Here is an 18,397-nt window from a genome sequence, read left to right as displayed (position 1 = left end):
TTGCAATATTCTTATTGCACCCAAAAATACAGATTTATTTGTTTTTTTAGTGAAAGAAAACATAGAAGATAAGTGTAAGGGGAAATGAAAAAGGATAAGACAAAGACAACATGACATATTTGACCAGGATCTCTGGAAGCTAAAGAGACGAGCCAGGAAAAGACAGCGAGAGCCAAGATGGATTGAATAAATTCCCACTCACCTGAAGAACAGCCTGCTTAATTACCCGACCCACATCCTGTCTCCACTCTGGGATGTCGGGGTTGGCCTCATCCAGATTAGGAGAGAAAGATAAAAGAAGCGATTTGAAGAATTCTGTCACAGAGGGAGAGAGAAGCAGAGGCAGACAGACCCTTAATTCTTTCTCTCATAAGATGCCCAACACCTTCTATCTGCTGTGATTTGTTCCAGATGATTTAGTCGCGCTGGAGCAGAGTTATCATTACTGACAGGTATGGAAAGGTTAGAGCTGATCACAAAAATGATTACAGTCTATTTGGCAGTTGCCGAAAGGAATTTTTTATGACTATCTCACAGTGTCAAGATATATATATATAGAAGATGTGGTGAAAATTGTCTTTATGTTTCTAATATGCTTTAAGACAAACCATGTGCAAATTCATAAATCAATACCATTGTTGAGTATTTTCTCCTTAAAACTGCAGTGAACCAAAGACGTGGTTTGAAATCGCTGGTGTTTCTGATGTCATAAACTACATTGGGGCGGGCTTTAGCATATCATTAACTATGACCGTTCTGAAGCAGGGGAGACTCAAGAGAAGCCAGTATATTTTTTTCTGTTGATATGAAAAATCAGGTACATATAGCGGGTGAATTATGTATAGGATGTATATTACGATGTTACGGTGAACTATATGTACAGTGTTCATTTTAGGACATCCTCAGACCTCAGTCATATGATGAAAAGGCGTCATGGCTCAGACTAAAAGGCTTCAGTCATTAGACAAAACGGCATCGCGCCTCAGACTGAAAGGCTTCAGGTCTCAGGAAAAACATCCTCAGGTGTCAGGTCTCGTACAATTAGGTATCGGACGAAAAGAAGTCAGACTAAAAGGCATTGAACGAAAACGGAGTCAGACTAAAAGGCATCAGACTAAAAGGCATCGGACGAAAAAGTCTCAGACCAAAAGGCATCGGACGAAAATGGAGTCAGACTAAAAGGCATCGGAAGAAAAATCTCAGACATAAATGGGCATCGGACGAAACTCACTCAGAACGAATGTTTCGAATTGCACCGCCTCAATATGATGTCACATACACGCGGTTTTATACTGCTGAGATTATTTTGTAAATTTGTATTATTCGCTAGTTTTATTTTCACATTTAAAACGTTAGCTAAATAATAACATTGCAACTAGCTAACTTATTGGCAAACTATGGTGAAGGCAAAGAAACAAACCTTTCGAGACTTGTGTACAGAGGTTACGAGGCGCGTGGTGGGAGCGGCAGCACTGGCTAATTGTTATTGAAGCATAATAAAAAGCAGATATAGAGAGAGAGACTGGGAGAGACCTAAAGTAAGCTGCACTTGATATTTTATTCTTAGTTTTAATGTTAAACCTATGTGCAGCAGAAATAAAGGCGTTTCCCCGGTAACCTCTCTGTACACAAATCAGCGCTCTGCTTATAACAATAGGCTACAGTCTCTAAAGGTTTGTTTCTTTGCCTTCACCATAGTTTGCCAATACGTTAGCTAGTTGCAATGTGTTATTATTTAGCTAATGTTTTAAATGTGAAAACAAAACTGGCGAATAATACAAACTTACAAAATCATCTCAACAGTATAAAACCGCGTGTATATGACAACCTTTTGAGGTGGTGCAATTCGAAAACTTTGTTCTGAGTGTTTTCGTCCGATTTATACTTTTTATGTCTGAGTCCCTTTTGTCCGATGCCTTTTAGTCTGAGACTTTTTCGTCCGATGCCTTTTAGTCTAATGCCTTTTTGTCTGACTCCTTTTCGTCAGATGCCTTTTAGTCTGATGCCTTTTTAGTTCGATGCCTTTTAGTCTGACTTCTTTTCGTCCGATGCCTAATTGTACGAGACCTGACTCCTGAGGATGTCTTTCCTGAGACCTGAAGCCTTTCAGTCTGGGGCGCGATGCCGTTTTGTCTAATAACTGAAGCCTTTTAGTCTGAGGCATGACGCCTTTTCATCATATGACTGAGGTCTGAGGATGTCCTAAAATGAACACCATATATATGCCTTTGTTCAAAGGGTTTATAAGGATAGAAGGCAGATGTCTGATTCTGAGATTGCGAATATGAACATGGTTTGTGTAACGCTAGCAACACATTATTAGCTGTTTGATAACGTAGTCTAGTCAAAGGCTAATCTTTTTAATTACTGTTATGTGTCTGACGTTGTTAAGAGAGATACATAGAACGCACTACCATTCTGATACATTGACTTGTAGACAACCTAATCGCTCTTCCACTTCTTCTGAATCAAACTTTCTGGTTCAAACATATATGGCTGAATTAAACCAGTATTTCCACTTGCCCTCGTGCAGCGTTTACTATAGAAAAGATGAGCGTGGGTCTCTGAGCTGGTGTGAGTGAGTGGGGGCGGGGCTAATTTGCGTATTCATGAAGCCGTGTATATTAAATGAAGCAAGGGTGTAGAGTTCCATTTAGGCTATGTTAAGGCATGAATAAATTATTTTCAATGGGAAAAAAATAATATGTAATTTTAGTGATTAAAGATAAATTTATTAACAAGAGATTAAAGGGATAAAATCATTGACTTTAAAGTTCAATTTGCACTAATTATTATTAATTATTTTTTGCTATTGTTTTTGATACAATTTATGCTGGAAACAAACACAACTGTGGGACAATTTTGATTTAAAAAATATATATAAATCCCTTTCACAAAATAAATATTGAAATGTTTGTTTATTTCACTCTTTTTTAGGATTATTAAAAATACAACAATTCAGATTTTTAAAAAAAATCTATATTTATAGTTTAAAGGGGGGGGGGGTGATGCTGTTTCATTCATACTGAGCTTTTTACACTGTTAAAGACTTGGATTCCCATCCTAAACATGGACAAAGTTTCAAAAAAAAAAAGTTGGACGTTTGATGGAGTATTTCTGTGCCAAAAATACTCATTCCGGTTTCTCATAAGTTTCTGAAAGTTTTTTTCGAGGATGGGTATATGTGACGTCACAGGCTCTTCTCGCGCGTGCGCGACTAGAGCGAGAAAGCACAGCCGTCTGTGCTGTAGTCATAGGACTTCACGAAATCAACGTCACCAAAGAACTGTGTTTTTGGTTGTCAAGGCAAGACAACCCTGCAGAGTTTCCCAAAGAACCCAGCGTTAAAGGGACAGTGGATGGAGTTTGTTTTTCCGGAGTAGCAACGGAGTTGTACAAGTGTTTGTTTGTTCCCTGAATTTCGGCGACGATGGTTTATAAACAAGGTACAGACAAGGTACAGTTCAACTCCGGATTTGTAGCTCGTCTAATGCTGAAACAATCCCAGCGATTAAGGTTCACGGTCGTGTGTTGGTAGCAGGCGGTGAGTAAAACTGCTTCAAATGTCTTTGTGTTGTTAGCTATCAATTCCATTGTTTTTCTATGTAAACATGCATAGCTCAACGCAATAGCTGCGCGCGCTCGTCATTCTTTAGCTCCGCCCGAACGATACATCCCTAGACGCTCTGCTTTTTTCGTAAAGACTCGGTACAGCGTATCTTTCTTTTATAAATATAATAAAACTAAAGACTTTTCGGCGATATGAAAGATGCAATACTACTCTATAGGTACTCAAGATTGACATGAGATTGACTGAAAATGAGTGTTTCACCCCCCCTTTAAGTCTGGGTTTGGGATTGAAGTAAAACAATAAAATAAACGGTAACACTTCACAATAAGGTCTTGTTTGTTAACATTATTTAATGTATCAACTTGAATCAACATGAACTAACAACGAGCAATACATTTGTTACAATATTTATAAATCTTTGTTAACATTAGTTAATAAAAATCCAGTTGTTCAATGTTTGTTCATGTTAGTTCACAGTGCATTAACTAATGTTAACAAATACAACTTTTGATTTTAACAATGTACCATTAAATGTTGAAATGAACATTAGCTAAGATTAATAAATGCTGTAGAAGTATTGTTCATTCTTAAGCCCTGATCAGACAGAACGCATTTCTCAGGTTTGAAAAAGTGAGACGCACCGCACTGCCTTTTTTGGTTGATGTTTTTAATTTAGAAAAGAGCAGTGCGCTGTGTTTTTTTTAATGTTGCCAGGCAACCTCCCGAATCACCTGTTTTGTCAGTCTAATCAACGTAACGGTCACCACAATGGAAGGCCCGCCTCTCCATTCATTCAATTGGACAATGAAAATAAAAAAATTAAACGAATGGCGTTGGGCGCTTTTCTGCTCAGAGATGATTTTGTTTTTCAACTTCATGCACTTCACGCTCCTACAAAAACGTGAAGTGCAGCAGGCGGAAAAAAAGAAAAGAAAAAGTAGAATTATAAAGGGCTAAATCACTTATTCCCATTCATGTACATAATTCAAGTAAACATGACATCCACTTGGCCCTTTACCTGATTAAGTCTGAACACCTACCTTGTATGGCAATGGTTCTGGTGTCCTGCAGTATGGAGTCCGCCGACGAGACCTGAACAGTCACGGTGATCATGCCCTCGGTGCTGAACGTGTGGGAAATACTGCTGTCCAATGTAATTATTGGCTAGCGCCACAAATGTAGTGGATACAAAACAGAAACAATCAAAGCTCAATACAACGGTAGACAAGAAATCAAATTTTTTTCAATATTTGTAAGCTCCCTTAAAAAGCAAACCCTTTTAAAATAATTAGTGCCAACAGCTTTATTGATGTTTCAGGGCGAACAAGCATAAACTGAAGAACACATCTAAATACCACAAAAAAATGACAAGAACAAGAACCGCATTATTAACGGTTCATTGCTCCTGTTCTGTTTATCTTCCAACATAAAATGTCTTGAAGGCCTTCGCCCAACAAAGCGAGGCAGAAAATCTGTAATTAGGAGCTGGTTGTACCTCCGTGTTGTTCCCCAGCCACCAGAAATAGGTGAGCGTTCTGAAATGAGCAGGCCAGACCACTGCCGTCAAGTTCACCTCCTTATTCTTAATGACCACATATGGAGCCAACAGCTGAATATGCTCCACAGGGCCTGAAATACACACACACACACACACATTCAAAACAAGAACAGGGAACAGAGCAAGGGGTGCAAAAACGAAATATTTTGTTAAATCAACTCGCCGGTGGCTTGAATATCTAGTCAACTATTGGGTCTTGTATAATTAGACCGCTTTCGGCTTCGCCCGACCCCAATTGGACGCTGTTCAAACAGAGCTAGACGGAGTGCAAAGAAACAGAAACGGAACGCAGGGGTCTCGAGACCTGTTTTTAAAAGTTTTCAAGTATTTTTAACTTGGCACAGCATTTTAGAAACGCAACACGCAGTGGGATGCTCAAAAAACAACGCCAAGAAGTTAGTCAGCATGTGTATGGCAGTAGCGGAGGTGTTTAAAGCCGGATGAGTTTAAAAAAGCAACTTTTCCAAGAGAGTTTTACTGGGCTAACTGTCTGACACCTGCTAAAAATGACGCAACTGAAAAAGAACAAAAAAGGATTATAGATAAACAGTTTGGACAAGTAATCGACCTTTGCAACTCATACCTTGTTAGTTCGCAGTCATGAACAAATGGCCCAATGATCATACAACATGAAAAAAAAATCCTTACTTTGATTTCTGTCATCATTTACTCATTCATCTGAGATCTATCCGTATTGTTTGCCCTTTCCCATGTGCATATTTTGGCCTGTTTAAATGGTCCAACGTTTAAATGTTTTTTTTTTTTTTTTTTTGCTATTAAATGATTCTGTACACAGCAGGAAATAAAAGTTGGACCTAATTTCTCTCATCTGATCACAAGTGCCCACCTCCTGTTTGTTTGTGAAAAGTGAAGATAAAAGCTGCAATTAAGCACCGCAGTCTACTACACCTGTGGAGTTGGAGGACATATGCAGATTTTGGCAGAGCAACTGTATGAAAGTCACCTACCGAGTGTATTGTACACATTTTTTGTTTGAGAGATGTTTATTCAAAGTTTGCATACCAATGTTCTTCCACTTTATTGCCTGTGTGGCTACCAATTTGTCTTATAAATGTGCTTTATTATTTAACAGAGTAGACAATACTAGCTTAATAGGGTAGGACATTAGTTAATCACTGGGTCAATTAGATAAATCTTTTTATTGCATTTTTTTAAATATGAGTTTTTGTCTAAATCAGTAACTTGTTTTTTTTTTTTTTTTTTTTTTTAATAATCTAAAACATCCTTAAAACATGAATTAATGAATTAATTAATTGTTTTCAGAGAACATATCATAAATATTTTTTTCCTGCCCTGAATTAGTTTGTTTTTTTAGAATTAGTCTCTTCTGGTTTTAAGCATTGTGAAAGAAGTATGCTTAAATGTATTGAATGTGAACTTCAAATCTTAAAAGTATACATTTTATATAAAAAAATACTTACATATTATATAATATTAATGAAATAAAAGGCCACTTAGTGCACTTAAAGAAAGTGTGTTCCCTAGCACACTTAAAGGATAAGTTAACTTCAAAATGAAAATGTCCTGCTATTTTATTCACCCCCATCTCACCCAAGATGTTCATGTCTTTCTTTCTTCAGTCGAAAATAAATACAACTTTTTGAGGTAAACATTCCAGGATTTTTCTCCACACCATTGACTTCCAAAAAAAACAAAATGTTGAAGGTCCAAATCAATGCAGTTTCAAAGCACTTTGAAGGGCTTCAGAGGCTCTGCGCGATCCCAGACGAGGAATAGGGTCTTATCTAACGAAACGATCTGTCATTTTCATAAAAACGTAAAAATGTATATACTTTTTAACCTAAATTGCTCATCTTGCGCTGCTCTGCGACATGCCAAGGATTGGGCAATCATTCCTCCAATTCGTTGTTGAAATATAATCATTTAGTGGCTGTAATTTTCATGACAGGTTTATTTAAACATACATTAAATAAACAAGACATCACTAACAGGCTATTGAGGCTAAGTAGTAATGAATATATATAGGCTAATATGACGAATATATAGGCTAATATAGAGCATGTATTCAGTGAAAGAGTTAATCTCTCTAGTGAACTCACAGCTGTTGACACTGAATGACTTCTGGAGGTAAACGTGATTCTACATGACATTGTTTACAAGCTGTTTTATTGTTTTTCCGCGGTTGAAATACAGATGGAGCGATTACACAACATATTATACGCAAGTTGTAATGTATCCTCAACATACCTTAAGATATTAATTTATGTTTATTATTTAGAAGAGATGATCGCGTTCACTCGCGCGCCACGCGCTGCCGCTTGAAGTTGAACTGATACGCGTCTATCAGTCACGTCACATTATAGAGCGTTAAAACGGCATTTATTGTTTGAATTGCGTGATAAAATGGACTGAATACTCAATATGTTCGTGTGGGAACTCGGATTGAAGTGTGTTCCGCGCTTTAAACAAGCCGACTGTTAACTGTTAAAGATTGCATTCATAACCGTTCGGTACGCGCGCGCACCTTACCGAAAGCCCTGTACCGAAACGGTTCAATACGAATACGTGTACCGTTACACCCCTACAAGACATACAAGTTTAAATGGAAATTACATTAAGCCTACTTTAGTTTTATCATAAACACTTGCCATTATATTCAGCAGAACACTTTAATCATATTTCAAAGACATTAGAATTAATAATAAAAATTATATATGAATACATGTTTAGGTAAAAAACACTAACATTTTGCTATCTGCATTTAATATAAATAAAACTATAATACATTTTCATTTAATTGCAATTAACATGCAATTAAGTGTCTGAAATCAGTTCACACTAAAAAGTACATTATTTAATTAAAAAGTACTTTTTAACCCTTAATCGTCCCTTGGGGTCCAGCTGACCCCACTGGACTTTTCCTCCAGTTTTTAAAAGTGTTCCCTTCATCTCAGGGCCATGAGACTCGGTGACTTTTCCTAAATAATCTATCTAAACATGCACAAAAAATCCGAGCTTGATTTGGTTGTTCTAAAGGTGTGTAAAAAATGTTTTACCGTTTAAGTCCCTCGGGGTCAGATTGACCCCACATTGAAAATGAATGGGAAAGTGTAAAAAATACATTTTTTTGCACTTTTTTTGTCACATTTTTTTTTACTAAATCCAGTATAAATCTGAAAATTTCCACATTTATATCAAGGTCTGGTTCTAGAGCATAAACACAAAGTAGAACGAACTTTCTGTCTCATACACACACGCACATACACACACAAACACACACATGTGTGTGACTGCAACAGAGAGCATTTTTATAGAAACTGGCAAATAAAATCAACAAAACTGGCATAAATCTGAAAGATTTTCATACATAAATGAAGTACTAATACTAGAGCACAAATGCAATATGGAACAAGCATGTTCACTCACACACACACACACACACACACACACACACACACACACACACACACACACACACACACACACACACACAACACAGGTGTCTGGAGCATTTTTTTGGATTTTGGTAATGAATGGGAAAATGTAAAAAATGCTTTTTTTTCACTTTGTTTGTAAAAAAAAATCAACTAAATCCAGTATAAATCTGAAAATGTCTACATTTATATCAAGATCTGGTCCTAGAGCATAAACACAAAGTGGAACGAACTTTCTGTCTCATACACACACACACACACACAAACACACACATGTGTGTGACTGCAACAGAGAGCATTTTTATAGAAACTGGCAAATAAAATCAACAAAACTGGCATAAATCTGAAAAAATTCCATACATAAATGAAGGACAAATACTAGAGCACAAATGCAACATGGAACAATCATGAGAAAGAGAGGGAAAAGGGCAAATAAAAGAAAGATGAAAGGCAGCTTAACTTTTGCATAACTTCCCTATGGACCTCTAGTGGATAATGTGGTCATTGCACTCTCTTTCTCTTTAACTATAATTCCTAAAGTTTTTCCACAAACCTACAGATGGCGGTATTCTATCCCTAACACATAGAGCAATGTCCAAAAACTATTTATATTTATTTAAGATCATCATTCAAGTGATTTTTTCATAAAAAAATTATTTTTAATGAGCCAATTTATGACATAGTTAAGTATTTGTGTAGTAAATAGGTAAAAAACGTCCGGTTACGTATGTAACCCTCGTTCCCTGAGGAGGGAACGGAGACGTACGTTAGTGACTAACGAATGGGGGTTTCGCTTAGAAGCCAATCATCTTCATCGTATTCAACAGCGCCCAATGGCAGTGCCAATGCCATGGGCATGCGGAATTTGCATGCGTAACTCCGCCCCACCTCGTGGGTATATAAGGAAGTACGCTGCGAACATCGCATTATGTTACTGCTGCAGGAGCCAAGACTGAACTCCTCGCGTTCCAGGCAGCACAGCTGACGTGGCTAAGGAAACGTACGTCTCCGTTCCCTCCTCAGGGAACGAGGGTTACATACGTAACCGGACGTTCCCTTTCGTTCAGTCACTACGACGTACGTTAGTGACTAACGAATGGGGGAACCTGTAAAACAGCGCCACTCAGCTGTCATCCAGTGCCCTGCGTAAGTGTGAGATCCCGCCACTTAAGGCCCTAGGACTCCCACTTATCACAGGATTACCAAGGTACACTGGGAAGCATATCCCAGTGAGGGAATGCCAAGGTGCCTACCGTAGGGAGGACTTAGAGAATACACATATGACCCGCTGAGGGTTGCATATGGAAGATCTCTAGGGTACCAGCCGAAGGTGGATTTTTAACCCTAGGGGTGGCAGGGACTTGCCAAGGGAAGACACCTGCTCACTGAGGAGGCTTACGGTGGGAATACTCGTGTGGGGGTCGCCAGAGGGGAACCATGCACACGGAGCACCTGGCCGGACATGAGGGTCTGGGCTCGAAAGGGCAGACTGAACTGATGTCGGCGTCGCCAGTGCTGGAGGAGCTCAGGGCTCTCGGGGAGCTCACCTGAGGAAAATATCGCACGTATCCAGTCATGGGAGTGGAATGGCGAGCAAGCGAAGACACCTGAGCGTGGTCCATTACCGGCCCCTCGGGGGGGCGAGTACAAAGTCGGACACTGGCTCCACTCGGAGATTGTAGAATCTGGCGAATGTGTTGGGTGTCGCCCAGCCTGCAGCTCTGCAGATGTCTGTTAGCGAGGCGCCATGCGCTAGAGCCCAAGAGGAGGCCACACTCCGTGTGGAGTGTGCCCTCACACCAAGGGGACATGGTCGACCTTGCAGCTGGTAAGCCAAAACAATGGTGTCCACCACCCAGTGAGACAACCTCTGCTTTGAGAGAGCACTTCCCTTCCGCTCTCCACCATAACAGACAAAGAGCTGGTCTGAGGTCCTGAAACACTGCGTCATGTCTACGTAGGCGCGGAGAGCGCGTACTGGACAGAGCAATGCCAAGGCTGGGTCTGCCTCCTCCAAAGGCAGCGCTTGCAGGTTCACCACCTGATCTCGGAACGGAGTGGTAGGAACCTTGGGCACATATCCGGGCCGGGGTCTCAGGATCACGTGAGAGTTAGCCGGCCCGAACTCAAGGCACGCTTCGTCAAACGAAAATGCTTGCAGGTCCCCGACCCTCTTAAGCGAGGCCAATGCGGTCAGCAGAGCCGTCTTCATAGACAAGAACTTAATCTCGGCCGACCGCAAAGGCTCAAAGGGAGGCCTCTGCAGAGCACTTAAGACTACTGAGAGGTCCCAAGAGGGAACGAGAGGAGAGCGAGGAGGATTCAGTCTCCTCGCTCCCCTCAGGAACCTGATGACCAGGTCGTGCTGACTTACCTTTTTGTCTCCCAGGAGATCGTGGTAGGCAGATATTGCGGCCACGTACACTTTCAGGGTGGAGGGAGACAGCCTTCGCTCCACCCCCTCCTGGAGAAACGATAGCACGGACCCGATCGGGCATTTCCAGGGGTCTTCTTGGCGGGAAGAGCACCAAGTGACGAAGAGGTTCCACTTCAACGCGTAGAGACGTCGTGTAGACTCAGCTCTAGCGGAAGTGATGGTAGCGACCACCGCAGGTGGAAGGCTACTCAAACCTGCCGCGTCCCGTCCAGAAGCCACACGTGGAGCTTCCAGAACGCTGGACGCGGGTGCCAAAAGGTGCCCCGTCTCTGAGTCAGAAGGTCTGGTCTCAGAGGGATGGGCCAGGGAGGGGCTGTCGCAAGGAGTAAGAGTTCTGGGAACCAGGTCTGGCCGTGCCAAAGCGGGGCGACCAAGACGACCTGCTCCTTGTCCTCCCTGATCTTGCACAGTACCCGTGCAAGAAGGCTCACTGGGGGAAACGCATACTTGCGTAGCCCGGACGGCCAGCTGTGCGCCAGTGCATCCGTGCCGAGGGTGCCCTCGGTCAGGGAATAATACAGGGAGCAATGGGAAGAGTCCTGGGAGGCAAACAGATCTACCTGTGCGTCGCCGAACCGTTCCCATATCAGCTGGATCGTCTGGGGGTGGAGTCTCCACTCTCCGGGGAGAGGCTGAAACCGTGACAGCTCGTCGGCTGCACAGTTCAGGTCTCCAGGGATGTGGACAGCACGAAGGGACCTCAGGCGCTTCTGACTCCACAAAACGAGATGGCGGGCGAGTTGAGACATACGGTGGGAGCGTAGACCGCCCTGGTGGTTGATGTACGCTACTACGGCCGTGTTGTCTGTCCTGACTAGCACATGTTGACCCTTCAGCAACGCTCGGAAGCGGTGCAGGGCGAACCGTACAGCCAGTAACTCGAGGCAATTGACATGCAGAAGGCGCTGGGGTCCTGTCCAGGAGCCCGCGGCTGCTTGTCCATTGCACATGGCACCCCAGCCCGTGGATGATGCATCTGTTGTCACAACAACATGCCTGGAAGCTCGTTCTAAGGACACTCCGGTCCGTAGAAACTTGAGGTTCGACCACGGGGTGAGTGTCTGTAAGCAGGCCCGAGTCACTGGGACCCGGAGCGTGCCAGACCGCCATGCCCATCTCGGGACTCGATCGCGTAGCCAGTGCTGAAGCGGTCTCATATGAAGCAATCCGAGCGGCGTTACCGCGGCTGCAGATGCCATATGCCCCAGGAGCCTCTGAAAATGTTTCAGTGGAACCGCACTCTGGCCCTCGACTTGTCGAAGGGCAGTCAGCAGAGACTGCGCGCGCTCGCTCGAAAGCTGCGCGCACATGGCGACCGAGTCGATATCCATACCGAGAAAAGAGATCCTCTGCGCGGGGCAAAGTTTGCTCTTCTCCCAGTTGACCCGAAGGCCCAGACGGGCTAGGTGATGGAGCACCAGATCTCTGTGTCCGCAAACCTGCTCTCGAGAGGGACCCAGTATGAGCCAGTCGTCGAGGTAGTTCAGGATGCGGACCCCGTGCTGCCGAAGGGGCGCAAGGGCTGCCTCGGCAATCTTCGTAAAGACGCGAGGGGACAGAGATAGCCCGAATGGTAGAACTGCGTACTGATATGCCCGCCCCTCGAAAGCAAACCGTAGGAACGGTCTGTGTCGAGGCGAAATGGAGACATGGAAGTAGGCGTCCTTCAGGTCGATCGCTGCAAACCAATCGTGTGGACGAACGCATTCGAAAAGGCGTTTCGCTGTCAACATCTTGAACGGAAACCGGTGAAGGTAACGGTTCAGGATGTGCAGGTCCAGGATTGGCCGTAGCCCACCGGTCTTTTTGGGTACAATGAAGTACGGGCTGTAAAACCCGCAATTCATCTCGGCTGGAGGGACAGGTTCGATCGCACCCTTCGCCAGTAGGGTGGCAATCTCCGCTCGCATGACGGGGGCGTTGGCCCCGATCATGGTGGAACGGACTCCCTGGAAGCAGGGAGGAACCCGTGCGAACTGAATCGCATAGCCGCGCCTGACGGTCCGCTCGACCCAGCGGGACAGCCCTGGAAGCTGAAGCCAGACATCCAGAAACTGCACCAGCGGGGTCATACGGTGTACAGACGTACCCGGTGTGGGCTTGCAGCGATGCAGCGTCACCGGCCCGGACATGGGAGGCTGTGGGGCGTCCCGGTGCGGGGGCACGGTTGACAGCTGCGTCCTGACAGAGGAGACCAGGGAAGGACCAGCGTTCCACTGGGGTCTGCTCTGCCAGGAGGCTGGCGACAGAGTGGGATGCGAGTGGCGGGACCCGTGGGTGGCGCGCACCGTCATCACCGGACTCTGTGGGCTCAGGGATGGGAGTGTTAATTCTTTCTTTGACCAACATAGGGTGCTGCTGACCCGGGGGCCAGCAGCTGAACAAAGGATTCTCCCCCGGCCCTCCACCGGGGGAAGGAGTGGTCCTGCTACCATCTCCTCGAAAGAATTTCCCATCCCTGAGCCGTCCGTCTCAGGAGCGCCGCTTGGCCTGGCGTTTAGCGGGGCGCGGGGCGGCCTGAGGGGACTTGGACGCCTTCCTACGGCTTCCTCCGCGACCCGGCCCGGGTGAAGGCTGCTGCTTGGACCGGGTGGGAGGGGCGGGAGCCTTAGGAGGGCGTCCTCGGCGTGGAGCAGACTGAGTTGACTGCGCCGGCGGCGGGGTGGAGGCAGCAGCTGGCCGCCGGGGCAGTACGTGCTTAATAGCCTCAGTCTGCTTCTGGGCGATTGAGAACTGTTGGGCGAAGTCCTCAACCGCCCCGCCGAAGAGGCCGGCCTGGGATATGGGGGCATCGAGGAACCGGGTTCGCTCGGTGTCCCGCATATCGGCCAGGTTCAGCCACAGGTGACGCTCCTGGACCACATTTGTGGACATCACTTGACCCAGGGAGCGTGCAGTCACCTTCGTCGCCCGGAGAGCGAGGTCGGTGGCGGCACGCAGCTCATTTAAGAGCCCCGGATCAACTCCACCCTCGTGCATGTCCTTGAGGATCCTGGCCTGGTAGACCTGAAGGATCGCCATGGCATGCAGCGAAGCGGCAGCCTGCCCCGCGGCTCTGTGCGATTTCGACACCAAGGTTGATGTGAATCGACAGGCTTTGGAGGGGTGCTTAGGATCACCACGCCAGGTTGAAGCGCTCTGAGGACACAGTTGCATCGCAACAGAACGTTCAACTGGAGGGACCCCAGTGTACCCTTTAGCTGCCGCCCCATCGAGGACGGAGAAGGCGGAGGAAGTCACCGAACGGTCACGGGAAGACAACGGGGACTTCCAGGACCGCGTGAGTTCCTCATGCAGCTCGGGAAAGAAAGGTATTGAGGGCAAGGACTGACGGGTGTCAGCGCGAGCCCCCAAAAACCAATCGTCGAGCCTTGAGCGTTCGGGACAGGGTGGAGGGTTCCACTCGATCCCTAAACTCGCGGCTGCCCGAGACAACATGGCTGTCAGCTCTGGATCTGACTCGGGCAATGCTGGCACGCCCGAGGGCGGCAGCACAGCCGAGTCGTCATCTCCAGAGGACTCGAGCCCACCTTGTGATGCGGTGATCGACATCGCATCCTCCTCTGGAGCGCCAAATGAGATGCGCGGGGGGGCCGGAGCCGGCCCCGCGACCTGCATCTGGACACTCGCGGGTTGCAATGTGCAAGACGGGGGTGTGGCCCGAGGCATGAGCGTCGGGGCTTTGTTCCACACCGTAACCGTCAAGTCACCCTGACCACCAGCCGAAGTACTGGGCCTCTGGGACTCAGTAGATCGGGGTGTGGTAGAGGGGACTCTCACTTCAGTACGAAGGTCATGGAGTCTTGACCGCAACATTGCGATGGTCATGTTCCCGCAGTGAGAACATGACTCATCCGCGAACGCTGTCTGAGCATGCTGAAAGCCCAAACATATCAGACAGTGTTCGTGCCCATCAGAAGAGGAAAGCAACCGACCACACCCAGAAGTACACGGACGAGACATCCTGAAAAGGACGCGTCACGTGTAAGCTCTTTTATGAGAGGAAGCTTCGCAGAGAACGCCGAAGCGCCCAGGGACCACACACCAGCTGTCTAGCGGACCACTGCGCAGATCAGCAGGCAGGCAGTATGATGATCACTGGAACGCGCCGTAACACCAACGCCTCTGGAAAGCTGCTCGTCTCGAAAGCTGTCGATGACTCAGATCAGGCTTGTAGGAGTGAAGAGATCCTCTTGGCTCCAAAGCAGAAACATAATGCGATGTTCGCAGCGTACTTCCTTATATACCCACGAGGTGGGGCGGAGTTACGCATGCAAATTCCGCATGCCCATGGCATTGGCACTGCCATTGGGCGCTGTTGAATACGATGAAGATGATTGGCTTCTAAGCGAAACCCCCATTCGTTAGTCACTAACGTACGTCGTAGTGACTGAACGAAAGGGAACTACCAAATACCCACAAAAACACAGCATAAATGTATAGTTGAGAAGTAAATAAAAAAAATGATATATAGTTTTCCATGTAAAAAAATTATATTTCCTTATGCAATCGCTTAAAAAAAAAAGTTTGGGGTCTATCTGACCCCAAGGGACTCAAACGTAAACCCTACTTGAGGGGCGATTAAGGGTTAAAAAAGTATGTTGAAATGTACTTTGAAATGTGTTTTCTTCACAAGGGTAGCAAGTCTTACTATTTTATGATTGATTATTTTATTTTTAAGTGCTATAATTATATTATAATTATATAACGTAACCTCATAAAATGCTGACTTTTGTTATCTTTGAAAAATGGAGAATGTAATACAATGCAATAGAAATGACATCCCATCATCCTTTATAACGAAAAACAAATACTAAAGTAGGCTCTCTTTTGTGTGTATGTGTGAAACCTACACGTCACATGCAGGTAGAGGGATGAGGTGTCGAACCCGAGGCTGTTCTCCGCCAGCGCTGTCACTCTGAAGATACCAGCACTGCGGTATACGTGCCTGATGCCCTCCTGCGTCCAGCTCAGGTTGGAGTAGGACACCGCCGTTCCGTCCCCAAAGTCCAGCTGAATGTTTGTCCTCATGGAGTCGCCCTAAAACAACACGCAGAGCCAAGTCGAATTATTACAACTCTTTAGCACACTTTGCTTAATGACTGTGTCTGGCAGCTGCGACCAAAAACAGCTGCGGGTAACGTCACCATTCTGCTTACACAGACACTGTCCCATCTGTTTTCAGACACAAAGCATTGTTTTCAGCCCCAGAGTTCATAACTCTGCCTCATATATGAAACAAGGTGTATGAAATCAGTGACAGGAGAAAACAGTCAATGTATCAAATGAATTACCTCTCAGCATGAATTTCAACTTCCTGTGGGAACACAGTCTCATTACTTTTGTATGTAATATATATTTGATACTTTATATTGTGTTTGTTTGGCATGCAGTGAAATATCAGATATCCTGGAGGGTCAATTGCATTCTACCGCAATCATAATTGCAACTTAGGAGATATGATATTGCACAGAGAGTATAAACATAAATGTGACTCATACGGCTGTGAGTGAGTTTGCTGTCAAGTATTCTTTTATTTCATAAGCTAAAAGTAGTTATACAAATAAATGAAAAGAAAGCTCTTCAGCTGAATATGTGGGTAGGTTGCTGCTATGAGACTCCCCTAGCAGATCTAGGCAGGTGGTGCTGGGGAGGCGGAGGGATAGAATGAGTTTGTATAGCGCATTTGTTTGGATTATATAGGGAAATGGATATGTTATATAGGGAATTGGTTATATAGGGAAATGTATACGTGAAATCGTTTGGCTGGGGACATTACATTGAATGGACCAATCAGAACGCAAATAGAGTTTCATGGCTGAACTATTCATTTATGTTAAAAGATTAATTAAATTAAAATGAACAGATGTAAAATTTCATTCTATATTTGTAAGTCTATTATCATACATGAGATCAGCTAAGTACAAAAAAAGAAGGCATTTTTTGTCCCCATCCATTATCACTACACAATAGTAGTAATAATTATAATTATTTTTAATATTTTTAATTGTATTGTTATTTATATTACATAACATTTAATTTTTAAATATTTTATACATTAAATAATTCTCAATATATACTATTAACTACAACTTTTGCCTTAATAAATTCCTAATTACTGATTATGAATAGTTGTATTATTAGGTAGTTGTTAAGTTTCGTTATGGGGTGTATAGGGTTAAGGGATGTAGAATATGGTCATGCAGAATAAGGCATTAATATGCGCTTTATACTAATAAACAGCCAATATCCTAGTAATATGCATGCTAAGCAACAATAGTGAGAATTAACCAAATACTTGTAAAATTCTATGAAGAAATTCACTGCGTGACGAATTATTAGGCCCGCTGATTTTCAGATTTTCTTTTTCCAGGCACATTTGACCAATTCCAAACCACATTAATCTTAATAACTACTATTAATTGTGTTTTTAATCATTTATAAGTGATATATAATTGTTCATGAAGGCTGGAAATGAAAAACATTTTAGAATTAGAATGATAGAATTTAGAATTATTAGGCACGTTTTCTTTTACGGATAAAAAGGCAAAAAGGAGATTTAACTCAGACTGAAAAGTCAAACATTATTAAGGGCCCTATTTTAACGATCTGAAACGCAAGCGTTGCGCGTTGTTCATTATGCTATTTTAAGGGCGCATGCTTGACCATAATGTATAGCGTGCACAACGCGCATACACTTTGCTCATGTAATCTACACAGATGCAACAGTTATTTTTGCAAATCATAAATTGTTACACTAAAAAAATATTAACACATGAGATGACGGAAATCATTGTGGTGTGCCACGAAGATGTGAAAAAATAGGCATAAATCTAGCTTACAAATGATTCAGGCTAATTGTAATAATTAAGGATAAGACCTGTTTGCCCAATAGTGGCAAGACATATATGTATATAAGGACATCTGACAAATTGGTTTGTCCGTCAAGAACCAGGAACAAAAATCGACTGAAAAACTGAAAAAACTGAAAGACTGAAAAAAAAAAGACTGTGAAATCACCTTTACCATAATGTACAACATTACAACTTCACTTCTCTGTCTTTCACTGCTCTTACAAGAACATCAGTCTCCTCGGCTGTGAACCGCTCCTGGCGTGCGCCTGGTAAATACGCCATAATAATAGCAATCCATAATGGAACTTGCGCACCTGCTTTTAAAGGGAATGTTGGATGACGCTCGGATTGGTTTATTCACGTTACGCCCAAACCACACCTATGAATAATGAAGCTACTTCAGACCAACCCATTTTAGATTTGCGCCGGGCGCAAGAGCCATTTATCCCGCCGGGAAAATAGCAACAGCGCCGAGACCCGCCCACAAAGTTACTTGCGCTTCGCGTTTTGACACTTGCGTTTCAGATCGTTAAAATAGGCCCCTAGGTTTTTTCTGGTCAG

The 18,397-nt window shown here is 44.1% G+C and overlaps 1 protein-coding gene across 1 annotated transcript in view; it reads right to left on the bottom strand.

The window, feature by feature from the left end:
* The window catches only part of sorcs3a (sortilin related VPS10 domain containing receptor 3a), a gene marked incomplete at both ends in the record, with an annotated part of 376,847 nt that overhangs the window by 37,790 nt on the left and 320,660 nt on the right, over positions 1-18,397 (bottom strand). The window contains 4 exons of the mRNA XM_079813000.1: positions 203-315; positions 4,612-4,735; positions 5,067-5,200; positions 15,836-16,022. Coding sequence (XP_079669126.1) covers positions 203-315; positions 4,612-4,735; positions 5,067-5,200; positions 15,836-16,022 — 558 coding nt within the window. The remainder of the gene's footprint in view (positions 1-202; positions 316-4,611; positions 4,736-5,066; positions 5,201-15,835; positions 16,023-18,397) is intronic.

This window comes from Gobio gobio (assembly GCF_949357685.1).
Source record: "Gobio gobio genome assembly, chromosome: 3".
Taxonomy (NCBI): domain Eukaryota; kingdom Metazoa; phylum Chordata; class Actinopteri; order Cypriniformes; family Gobionidae; genus Gobio; species Gobio gobio.
Note: the sequence above shows the minus strand (reverse complement) of the source record. Positions and strands in the feature narration are given on the sequence as shown.